The 12,785-nt window shown below is 49.9% G+C and overlaps 1 protein-coding gene across 1 annotated transcript in view; it reads left to right on the top strand.

Annotated features, from left to right (window-relative positions):
- Window positions 1-12,785, top strand: part of PKD1 (polycystin 1, transient receptor potential channel interacting) — a 140,226-nt gene that overhangs the window by 55,592 nt on the left and 71,849 nt on the right. Inside the window, exons 2-6 of the mRNA XM_074965012.1 lie at window positions 63-134; window positions 2,144-2,215; window positions 4,057-4,226; window positions 6,526-7,194; window positions 8,005-8,188. Of these exons, the coding sequence (XP_074821113.1) occupies window positions 63-134; window positions 2,144-2,215; window positions 4,057-4,226; window positions 6,526-7,194; window positions 8,005-8,188 (1,167 nt within the window). The remainder of the gene's footprint in view (window positions 1-62; window positions 135-2,143; window positions 2,216-4,056; window positions 4,227-6,525; window positions 7,195-8,004; window positions 8,189-12,785) is intronic.

Here is a 12,785-nt window from a genome sequence, read left to right on the forward strand (position 1 = left end):
GGAAGACAGACACAATGAATTTGCATAATAATAAGCTGCATTGCACTGTTCTCTTTCTCTAGGGATCTTTCCAATAACAAGATCACCATTTTAGATGTTCAGGCTTTTGAACATCTGACTTCCTTGGAAGAACTGTGAGTACATGTTACCCCTTTGTAGTCTTATGGCAAATTTAAGGCATATTTGAGCAATTATGTAAAAATCCCTTTTGGTGTCTGGCAAGCTACCCTTGTTCCATAACACTTGCTCTGACCTTCCTGGCCCTATATCCCCTATGCCCAGGGCTCAGATGCATCAAAAGCCCCTTTTTTACTGTTTGATGCAAGCCTAATTTGTCCAGTACAGAATATTTGCACAGTGCATTTAACTTATGATCTAGTGAATTACTGATGAACTCTCCTGGCATTCAAGAGTTCAGATACGATTTGATTCAACCCAACGACCAGGCTCATCGATGGTAGAATGGTCAAGTATTGTAAATGGGGACATAATAAAGGACTAGCCCTGGGGATAGTGGTATCTCAGCATGTTGGTAAAGGGTTTTAGAACTTGGTGCCCAAATCCCACTGAATTTCTTGGTCTTGGGCACCTAGTGCCCTTAGACTGTTCTGAAAAGTCCAGCTGCCTTCTTCTTCCAAGTTGTCCTATCCACTGATGTCACGAAGACCGCTTGGCAAGGGAGACGACTGTGGCTTGTTAGCGAGCTCCCTGGTTTGAATGCTGCTTAGGTCAAAAGTAACAGAGTTGTTATGAGCTGGTGGCTTTTCACTGGCAAAAGAGAAAGCGCTGGTGTCTCTCAGTCCAGTCCCTGCTAGGTGGTAGGTACAAAAAAGCCCATTTGGCAGCCCCAGGAGAGAGACCAGGATGGAGCAGCCCATGGAATAGGAGCTCCCCTTTTGCTCCTAGAAGTGGGGTTCCTCCCAGGGCATAGCTGAGATGAGCTGGTGAGGCCTGTGCCGAGTCTGGTCTTTGGGTGAAGACAGGCTTCAGTCTCTAGGATGCCAAGCCAGCTCCTTTCAGCTGCACAAAGTCCGCATAGAAAAATAACAAGAAATAGACCCACGATAAGGAAACAGAGAGGTCTCATTGGACCAAAGAAAGGCCTAGGACAAGATGGTCAGCTTGCCTTGTCCCATCAACTGATGCTCTGTGCCTCGGTTTCCCCTCTTGCCCAGGGATCCTCCACAGCCCCTCCTAGTGTTCCACTGAAAAGCTAAAGGCCTCCCCCTTCCTGGGATAAATAAAAGTCCAACAGAAAGAGCCAAAACAAGTCCTGGCTCACAGCCCCCTCTGGGCTCAGTAGCACTTTAGCCCCATCACAGGCTCAGAGAGTCCTTCAGCCCTTGGTGCAAGGCTCACACAGCTCTCCTCTTAGGAACTGCGGCTAGCAGCCCTGCACCCTTGTCTCAGGACCAGCAAAGGGTGTGGGAGTGTGTGTGTGTTGGGAGGGGAGGGGGCCCTTGTCGCTCCCTTTCCCTCAGGCTCCAGCCCCAAGGTTCTCACTAGTGCATTGCTTCCAATTTCACCCATCTGCATCCCTATTCCCTGTGGGCTGCTTCAGAGCCTGTGTGGGCAGCCCTGCCTCAGGCCTCTCCCCGCACTCCCTCCAAAGCCCCTTGCACAGCTACCGCACACGGGAAGCAGAGCCTCCCCCGCCCCCGCCTCCGACAACCATACCCCAACTCCGAGCTCTCTCCTAGTGGCAGCAGGTTGCCTCTTTTATAGCAGGTCTGGTTCCCTGCTGAAGTCACATGACCTGACTGAGACCTGTGCTCCAGCTATAGACTGCCTCTCCCAAAAACTCAGCCTTAAAGAGGCCACGTCCCCTTAACAGATGTGCTGCCTAGGGCCCGTAAGAGCCAACACCTTTTAACATCTGGTTTACTGACTTCTTCACTCCTGAGGCTCTGTTGGCTCCTAGAACCAGAAAGAGAAGGTGGGTTGAAGGAAGGACTTAGTACTTGGCAATTAATGACTGTACCTTTGTATGTAGCGTGCCCTTTGAGATGAAAAGTCCTAAAGCCGGGGCCCCAGCTATCCAAAGCTCAGGGTTGGATTTTCACCCTGTAAGAATGGCAGAAAATTATTCTTATAATTATGAATGCTTATTAAACTTTTCTTTCCCATTTTCCCTGTGTTACAGAGATATAAGCCACAACATGATTTCTACGTTAGAAGATGGAATATTTGATAATTTATTTAATTTAAGTTACATGTAAGTTCTTGTTCCTTAATCTTCAGCTCTCTGAATACGGCTCTTGTTTTCAGAATTCCCTTCCCCGGCTCCTGCTGCGTCTCAGCTCACTTCGGGTCTGTCTATGCTGCAGTCAGAGGTGTGTCTGCGTGTAGACGTACTCGAGGGAGCTATGATCTACCTAGCTCCAGTATCAATAGCAACAGCAGCATGGGTTAGCTGCTTGAACACATACCCAGGGTCCTACACCCCGTGCCGTTATGGCTTCACTGCTCTCATTATTCAAGGTAGCTAGTTCAAAGCTAGCTCGGTATGTCCGTCAGACTGACCGCCACAGTTGCGGTGTAGACGTACCCTCAGGCTACGTCTACACTGCCCCGCAGTTCGGTCTGGGAAGTTGTGAACAGCTGTGCGCACTGAAGCGCTGCACCGTAACTCCCCTGTGTGGACGCTGGGGTGCTAACGAGAAGGTTCCTAGTTCACGTGAATGTGGTCGTGTTTCAAGAGGACGATGTTAACACCAACTAGGAACCTTTTCGTTTGCACCTGCAGCGTCCACGTGGGGAAGTTACATGGCAGCACTTTGGTGGGCAGCGCTGTTCTCACCCCCGTCCTCCCCGGGGGCAGGGTAGACGAGCCCTCAGGGAGTTTGCAAGAGCACAAGTGTTTTACTCACTTTAGCATTTTCAAAGCGCATGACTCCGGGAGTGGCAAGGCTAAATCTCTGCTTGACTTCCTACTGTGGGGCAGGGGCACTGACCTGGGACTCAGGGAACTACCGTTTAGGCACCTTTTGAAAATGCTTTCGAAAATGTTTACCTGAAAGGAATAAACTCCAAAGGTGAAACTGACACAGTTACAGCCTCTGTCACTTGAAATAATTGAAACAGACAAGAAGAGTAGAACTCCCATGCACCTTTTCCCAGTGTACTCTTCAAGAGGAACATGCAAATGAGCAAGAATCACTTCCAGTTCTGCAGCTTCCCTCCTACAGAGCATTAGGACCATTGTTGACAGTAATAGTAATGCTGTCTAGAAGAGTCCTGCAGTGGGACTGGGGCCCGCAAGACCTGCTGCCGTGATAGCTGGAGTGAGATTAAAGAATAGCGGCACGACTAGCTAGCTTTTACATACATAAAACCCTCACTAGGAGCATGTGGGTCTTTGTCTTCTTCCAGTGGCCGTGCCACAGGTTGAGAGATCAGTACATTTGCTACAGGTACCAGCAAGGGGATTTAATTCTTTAGCTCAAGCAATAGAGGCTTGTGCTTTCAATGCAAGAGAACTGGGTTCAAACGCTGCGAGCAGCACGACTACCGTTGGTTGTGCAAACATTGTCCCACCTCTGCCCTCTTTGCCGCTGACTGCCAAAGGCTGTAATTCCGGCCAAACACACCTGCAGTTAACGATTCCATCTTTTCATTAAACCGCCACATGACAAAACTGCCACTGGCTTTGCATTTCTTTTTTGATAGATCAATTTGATTCTCGTAGATGTTTTTTAATGACACTGTAAAAAATCTCCCTTAGCTACAGAGGTTGGTGTTGCAACCAACTGATGTTAGATGGCAGACTATTTTGAATATAGGATTATGGCTGTAATTTACTTCTAATTGCAACAATTATTTGTATTGTGAGAAGAAAGTGCTTGCAGTACTTGCCTAATTCTAGCCTTTAGAAAAATCATGTTAATTATTGCTTGATTCTCTATTCATTAACTCCCCTAGCGAGTCTTATGAGACGTTTCCTTGGAGTGGTGCAGATGGGAACAGGGGGATTTTTATGATGGTGTAATTAACACTTATCGGGTGGTTCCCATTGTCAAGTTAATGCATAATCTTTCTCTACTCTGTATATTCCAGAAACTTAAGTCTGAATCCATTTCTTTGTGACTGCAAACTTTCCTGGCTCCCCCGCTGGGTGGAAGAAAGAAAAGTTAACGTTAGTCGGCTGTTGGATACTAAATGCGCCCAGCCTCCGGAAGTGGCAAACCTTCCTCTTTTCAATGTTTCATTCACCAATGTTACTTGTGGTAAGGAAGGGGGATGGGCTCTGGTTTATGGTAAAGGTAAATCTAGTGGAAAAATTGAGATCAAAGAGGCTGATACTCCTCTAAGGACTCTTCCATCCCTCGAGTCATCTCAGCTGGTTCTCATCTAGCCCACTCCGTAGCAGGGGCAAGTCATTCTCATCTGATGGCTCCTTGGTGAACCTCAGATAAGGTCCTGGTAGACTGGAATCCATATCAGTAATGAGGCTCCTCTGTTGTCTGTCTCAGCAGAGAGGCTAAGGATTGGATGGGCCAGGAAGCTGCTATCTTTTCACCCCTAGAGGAGGTTCCTCCAAGCTACCTCAGAGGCACATTGGTGGGGCAGTGAGGTGGAATCTTGTGCTCCGGTTGCCCATGCCACACCTGTGGTGTGGACAAAGAGAGGGCTTCATTCTCCCAGCAGCCAGTGCCTTTCCCCAGCACTGTATACACAAGACGTTTTTCTCCTAGATATGCACTGCATTTCACCTTTCTTTTTATCTCCGCTTCTCTGCGCAGATCAGAGATCAGTGCCTGCCATGCTGGTGACTTTATTAACTGAGTCCCCATTCACTGAGAATAGGGCTGAGACCAGTAAACTCATTACCCACAGGCCACCAACGCAACTACCAGATGGTGGCCTCTGTGTTCTTTTTCCTTAGGCCCCAATTCATCAAAGCAAGTAAGCACGCGCTTAACGAGTTGAAATCCCTTTGAAGTCAATGGGACGTCAGCACATGCTGAGTAGGAATGGAGATGAGCAACTGCGTAAGTGCTCTGCTGAATCAAGGCCTTAATCTGGACAATAAACTGTCCTCTAAGGTGTCCCAAAGTAGAAGTCCTGCCATGAGTGCAGGGACCGGACTAGATGACCTCTCGAGGTCCCTTCCAGTCTTATGATTCTATAGCCAACACCTCTGCTCCTCAGGCATAGTGGAACTTCCTACCATAAGGAGCCAGGACTGGCAGGTGCTCAGATTCGGGGGTGAAGAGGGCAGAAGAAGAACTTGTATAGAACAGAATGGGTTTGGGAAATACCCTTATAGTTGTAGCTGTGTTGGTCTCAGGATATTGGAGAGACAAAGTGGGTGAGGTAATAGCAGAGCTCTGGGTGCCTGGAAAGCTTGTTTCTCTCACCAACAGAATTTGGGCCAATAAAGTCACCTTGTCTCTCTTTGGGAAATACTGGCAGTTATTAATGACTATTGCTGATCACATGTGGCCCCTGGGATGTAATTGGGCTGGTATTTTTAAAAAAGGTACTTTCCAAGCATCTATAATCATAACAAGAGTCTTTTCCCATGCATTTCTTAATAGGTAGCCTGGCTCAACGACTGTACTGGGGTTTCAGCGAGACCAGGGCAGGCAGATGGGATCGTTATGGGAAACCGACACGAGGACAGCAGTGTTGAGATGTTTTGGGAGCTATGTTGTAGCAACAGTCAGAAACAGACCAGTAAACATGCCTCAATTGCGTGGGCAGAATTGGACACGAGGCAAGGAAATCCCAGCTGGGCTGAGGCTGTGTACACTGCAAAATCAGTGTGTGTTTGTGGCAGGGAAAAACCCCCACCCCACTTGGGCAGGTCAAGAGTTGGGGAACACAAGTAAATAAGTTACTGCCCTGGGAATGGGATCTGATGCGTGTGTCTGTGTTTGGTGTGTGTGCGTGCACCATGTGACTATGTGTGTGTACCCATGTGCCTGTAGGGTTATATCCTCTGCTTATCCACAGCACAAGTCTGGCATGGGCTAGGGAATCAGAAGCTTTACCCATATACTACCCCATTGGGGTGCCTGTGTGCTCGCACCTCTGCTTGGCTGGGTTTGGGTGTGGGCTTATTGCTCAGATACCAGTGAAGTTAAATGAATGACACCAGGCCCTGCAGAGAATTGGTGGCAGAGCTAGGAAGAGAACCCACCTCCGATGTGCTAGCCACTCTCACTCCTAAGCAGGGACTCAGGATCAGATCAGCTTCGTACTCTGTGGGAGTGGAACGCTCTCTATGGTACTCTTTATTTACTGCGCCTTGCTGCTCCATAAATCTGTGCTGATGGCTGGATATTCTTGTCGTCACCGCTACAAAGGGATTGGCAAACGCCACGGATGGATTAAAGGGTTCCCAAGCAAGACTGCAACAGGAAATGCTCAGAATAGAAACCCTCTGCTGTGTAGTCTTCCTGCAGCTCACGGCCTGGGGGAAGTCCATTTGCAGAGGTGTGGTGTCTAACTGAGGGTTCCAATGAGTTATGGCCTGGCGTGGTCGGTTTTCAACAGGCTTCTCTGTTCTTTCTCCTCTAGGAGCGCCTTACATAGCATGCTTGACGGACAACACCACAGGGGCAGCCGATTCAGTCATCCTCTTCTCGTCCGTTCTTTCCGCAAACCTCAGCGAGGAGACCTGCAGCGCCCTCTGCTATGCTGACGCCCAGGAATACGGCGGCTTCGGCGACCAGGAGCAGTGTCTGTGCGGCGAGGTCCTTGAACCAAATTCTTCCTCCAGTTGTTTGCCGCTTTGCACTGAGGACTCTGCTTGGTGGTCCTGCGGCGGCCCTTCCCTCGTCCGCTCTGTCTTCCCAGCACGGCTGCACGCCTCTTTCACAGGTCCCCGCCGCCCCCATGGCCTTCACCACATGGTGGCCTTCAACGTCAGTATTCCAGTTGCTGCCAGCACTTTACAGTGGGACTTCGGGGACCGATCCGGGCTTCTCAACACTACCAAAAACGCAGTGCTCCATCAGTATGCCTTGCCTGGGCATTACAACGTCACCGTCACCCTCTCTGTGGGCGCCAGGGTCACCTCCGTGCAGACGGACGTCGAGGTGGTGGCTCCCCCAGAGCTGATAGACCTGCAGTGTCCTACCCTGGTCAGGACGAACGAAAGCCTGGACCTACAGATCAGGAATAGGGGCGGCACTGGCCTAGCAGCTGTGTATAGTATTACTGCAGAGAATGAAGAGCCAGGCAAAGGTGAGTCGAGTTTGGCTGATGAGGTGCCTGCTGAAGCTGGGTTGGGCTGGACTGGGTGGAGGGAAGAATTACACTGAGAACTGGTTCCTCCAAAAGTTCCTTCCTTTCAAGGCCCTGCCAGCACCGGGAACGAAGGGCCCCCGTGACCGCTGCCCTGCATCTTTTGCACTTATACCTCACTGCCAATTGGAGTAAGATGTTCTGGTGGCATTTTGCACCCACGTTGCACTGGTGGAAAGGAGTGCACAAGACACAGGGCACTGGAGAACCAGGCCCACTCTGTCCAAATAGAGCGGGCATTCTCAGTACCCAGGGTTTCTTCCACTCCCCCAGCACCTTTTTAGTCATCTGGTCAATCTCACCAGGTGTGCCTTGGAGAACCCTTGTGCGGACATGCCCACCTACACTATAGTATCTGAGCACCTCAAGCTTCTTTTCATCATTTCTTATATCCTTCCCTACCTCCTCCTTATTCACTCGTCTCTAAATTCCTCCTGCCTTAGTCATGTTTTCACATGCCCCAGATTATGTAACAACCTCCACCCACTACGGCCCACCCATGGGGTAAGAACCCACATCTCTCAGCACCAAATGCACAAGCCCCTGCTGCTGGAGCTAAGGGAGTAAGACAAAGGGCTGGTACTTCTAGCAGGTTCCTTATCCTCTGTGTAGGCCAGCCACTAGTGGGGAACATGGTCACACTTGCTGAGCTGATGTCTTACGCTTGCATCGTGGGGTCTCGCTGGTGGGTCGGGCATCCACCTTCCAACATGTGTCCACCTAAGGGGCTTTTTCTTTTTTTTCATGCAGTGATTCACCCAATGTGCCCATCAGATGGCCTGGTCTTCCCTGGCAACAATCACTGCTACCAACTGGTGGTAGAGAAGGCCCAGTGGCTGGAGGCCCAACAGCACTGCCAGGTCCATGGTGACGGAGAGCTGGCTTTTGTGAGCAGTCCTGAGATTAAGAGTTTCTTGGTCTCTCATGTCACCAGGTTAGTGAGTGCAGTAACAGCTGGGATTTGCTATGGGCAGGGTCGGCGCCTGGTGCATCTTCATGCCATTTTCATGGCACCCCACAGTCCAAGGGGCAACTGTGCTCTGCAGGGATCGGCAGCAGACAAAGGAAGGGGTGTTATGACCCCAATGTGAATTTACCTGTTGGCTGGGCATAGCTGGCTCTGCTGATTAGCTCCCCATCCTTACTCCCTGGAGTAAGAGAAGATCCGGGAATCATAGAAGATCAGGGTTGGAAGGGACCTCAGGAGGTCATCTAGTCCAACCCCCTGCTCAAAGCAGGACCAACCCCAACTAAATCATCCCAGCCAGGGCTTTGTCAAGCCTGACCTTAAAAACATTTAAGGACGGAAATTCCACCACCTCCCTAGGTAACCCATTCCAGTGCTTCATCACCCTCCTAGTGAAATAGTGTTTCCTAATAGCCAACCTAGACCTTCCCCACTGCAACTTGAGACCATTGCTCCTTGTTCTGTCATCTGCCACCACTGAGAACAGCCAAGCTCCACCCTCTTTGGATCCCCCCTTCAGGTAGTTGAAGGCTGCTATCAAATCCCTCCTCACTCTTCTATTCTGCAGACTAAATAACCCCAGTTCCCTCAGCCTCTCCTCGTAAGTCACATGCCCCACGCCCTAATCATTTTCTTTCCCCTCCACTGGACTCTCTCCAATTTGTCCACATCCCTTCTGTAGTGGGGGGACCAAAACTGGACACAACACTCCAGGTGTGGCCTCACCAGTGCCGAATAGAGGGGAATAATCACTTCCCTCCATCTGCTGGCAAAGCTCCAACTAATAGAGCCCAATATGCCGTTGGCCTTCTTGGCAATGAGGGCACACTGCTGACTCATATCCAGCTTCTCGTCCACTGTAATCCCCAGGTCCTTTTCTGCAGAACTGCTGCTTAGCCAGTTGGTCCCCAGCCTGTAGCAGTGCATGGGATTCTTCTGTCCTAAGTGCAGGACTCCCCACTTGTCCTTGTTGAACCTCATCAGATTTCTTTTGGCCCAATCCTCCAATTTGTCTAGGTCACTCTGGACCCTATTCCTATCCTCCCGCGTATTTACCTCTTCCCCCAACTTAGTGTCATCTGCGAACTTGCTGAGGATGCAATCCACGTCATCCTCCGGATCATTAATGAAGATGTTGAACAAAACCAGCCCCAGGACCGACCCCTGGGGCACTCCGCTTGATACCGGCTGCCAACTAGACATCAAGCCGTTGATCACTACCCGTTGAGTCTGACGATCTAGCCAGCTTTCTATCCATCTTATAGTCCATTCATCCAATCCATACTTTTTTTAACTTGCTGGCAAGAATACTGTGGAAGACCATATCAAAAGCTTTGCTAAAGTCAAGATATATCACATCCACCACTTTCCACATATCCACAGAGCCAGTTATCGCATCATAGAAGGCAATCAGGTTGGTCAGGCATGACTTGCCTTGGTGAATCCATGTTGACTGTTCCTGATCACCTTCCTCTCCAAGTGCTTCAAAATGGATTCCTTGAGGACCTGCTCCATGATTTTTCCAGGGACTGAGGTGAAGCTGACCGGTTTGTAGTTTCCCAGATTCTCCTTCCCTTTTTTAAAGATGGGCAGTATCTAAAGATGGGAGAAGCAGTGCAATATGTCAGGGTTACTGCAACCATTCATCAGAAACCCAGCCTCCCAGGTCATGTGTGCTTGGTGTCTGGGGATGGCAGAATATAGCTGCATCAGGGTTACTGCATCCAGTGAGGAGAATGCCGAGGTCCCTGGGCGTGTATGTCTGGGTGAAGGTGGAAGGGAGTCACTGACTGAATAGGAGGAAGGTAGTGGAATGAGCAGAGCTGTACCGCAGCATCCCTGGCTGTGACCCTGGAATGACGACTGAGTTTGTCAGGAATTAAATCCCGCTAGAGAAGCATTTTATTCCGGTTTATTGCACATGAATTGTTTGAAAGAGACCTTGGAACCCCCAGACCCTGTCTGCTCTCCATGGGTCCTTTTAGTGAGAATCCAAGCTTGCACTATGTTCCTAGCTAAAATTTCCCAGCTCCCCTACCTTTGGCACTGCCCTCCACCCCAGGCACGGCAGCAGGGCTCTGCATGTCCAGTTTGGCAAGCTGCGTCAGGAGTCCTGGTGACAGGAGCTAGGTGCTACAGAAAGGAAAAGGTGGTGCTGTAAGCCTGGCCTCTCTCAGCTGAGTCTCATGCCCAGTCACTTGGTGTCAGCCTCAGCCGGAGACCCTTATCCCTTTTGAGACAGAGCAGCCCACTTCCCCAAGCGTTGGGCTCTGAAGGCATCTGTTCCACCTCACTGCCAGCGGTTTCTAAACAGGCAGCGTGGAACGTGTCAGCCTTTGACGAAATCCACCCCACAAATGCCCTTTCTGCAACCAGCCATCTTAAAGGGGAAGCGCTCAGACCTTCCCAGGGGCCTGACAGCTCCATGCAGATGCAGATGTTGGCAGGGGCTTCTTAATAAACACGTCCCAGAAAGCACACGAGATTGGAGCAGCTGCATGTGATGTAGTCTTTGAACAGGCCTGTCCTGGGCCCAACGGCCTTTCTCCTGAACTTGTTTTCTTGTCTCGCTCCCTTCACACTGGGATTGATCCCAAGATTACAAACATGTGCGCCCGGCAAGGCCAAGTCAGAGGAGCCCATCCTTTCCGAAGGGTTAGGAGCTGGTCACTCAGCGCACTGATTTATCTCGCATTGCGTGCAGGGCTTTTGATGGACTGCAGTGGCGATGAAATCATGGGATCTAGAAAGGAGCAAGCCGACCAAGCTGTTTCCCAGCTGCCGCAGCTCATTGTTCTCCACTCCGGCTCCCTTATTCTCTTTATTTAATTTATTTATTTATTAATCTGTTCAGATAAACATGAATGAGCTGGTTCCAGGATGTGATTTCCCTGGCGATAAAAGAGAAATGAAGTATAAGCTATGTTTTTTTGGAACGCGTGACTTCCAGGGTTTCTTGTGGGAAAATGACAGAAGCAAAAATCTGTTTCCCATTAGCGCGCATGGCAGTTACGGTCACTCTCTTCTCTTCCTCTCTACCATCATTTGATGATCTTTCCCAGAGCCTGTGCACTCTGAACCAGTTCTCCCCACCAAGAACCAGGGCCCTGTGAACCAGTTTACCCCCAACACCTACAACCAGTGCGGGATGAAGCACTCTCCCCTTCCAAAATGCTGGAACTTTTCCTCTCCCTCCGGTGACCCAAGACAGGTCATTAGTTCTCAAGAAATGCTACTGCTGTAATAAGGAAAGTGCAATCCAGCTCCTACTTCAAATGAGAGAATTTACACTCGTTTAGAGATACGGGACCTACCAGCCAGGGAGGGTGCAAGGGAACAATCCAGCCAATCTTGGTTTGTTTCTTTTTTTTTTTTTGATGACCTGCAGTTAGATCATAGCTGGAATTAGGAAAGGAAAAAAACTATTGGATTTTACTGATGACAGCAAATAGGCTGTTTCCTAGCCCGCTGTCCTTAATCCCTTCCAGTGTTTCAGGAACAAAGCACAGCAATTCTTTGTTTTTTAATCTGATTCGTGATAAAAATTACTGATTCACAGAACAATTATGTTCATCGTCATTTTTCAGTATGACCTCATTAATCATGTCTAAGGCTATGATTTAATCACGGGTATTTTTAGAAAAAGTCATGGACAGGTCACAGGCAAGAAACAAAAAATCACAGCCCATGACCTGTCCATGACTTAGACCATAACGACCCTCGATTGAATCTTACAGGGGGAGGGGCGCTGTGAGTGGGACACTGTGGGGGGCAAGTCCACACCACCCGCTGCGGGGGGAGCCCCGGGGGCCCACTGCCACTCCCACCGCTGCCGGGGGGGAGGGGAGTCCCGGGGGCCCGCTGCCGATCCAGCCACAGCTTGGGAGGGGGAGGGAAGTCCCAGGGGGCCAGCGGCTCTTCTGGCCACCATGAGGGGAAGCTCTGGGGCCAGCCACTGAGCTGTGGCTGCTCCCACCGCCCCCGGGACTGCTGCAGAGCCGCTCCAGCAGTGGCCAGTGTGGCTGTCCCCAGGGCCGCTACTCGACCGCAACCTCCGTGACAAACACGGAGCCTTAATCATGTCATCTGGTACAGACTTGGTGGTGGAGAGACACCAATTATCTGCTTAGGCTGCTCTTTGCAAAGCACTACCTTGTGAGCATCTCAGATTTCAAAAGTGAAGCCGTGATGGATGCAATTTGGAGGGGCTACCTTCGAGGTGATGGTACAGGTGGTGCAGGGAAGGGTCGACGAGCGATGCTTTCTGTTGTGAGTTAGTATGGAACAAATGCCTTAGCATACGAGCACTATCTTTTGGGTGAGATGTAAAGCAGAAGTTCCTGGGTGCCTTCGACCACTGGAGATCCTACAGTATTTTCCACAAGAGACAACTCTGGTAGTCAGCCAAAATTCCAAATTGGGCAGTTATATTCCATTGACCTAAAATTATCCTGGCAGTTTCCATTGTATGGGACATTCTTCTTCACTTCCATATCCTAAATTGCTTTGCTCTGCTCTTGTATTCTACCCCAGACGTTGCTATGTTTCAGTCGTCAGTGATGCA

This window comes from Natator depressus, chromosome 10 (assembly GCF_965152275.1).
Source record: "Natator depressus isolate rNatDep1 chromosome 10, rNatDep2.hap1, whole genome shotgun sequence".
In the NCBI taxonomy this organism is placed as follows: domain Eukaryota; kingdom Metazoa; phylum Chordata; order Testudines; family Cheloniidae; genus Natator; species Natator depressus.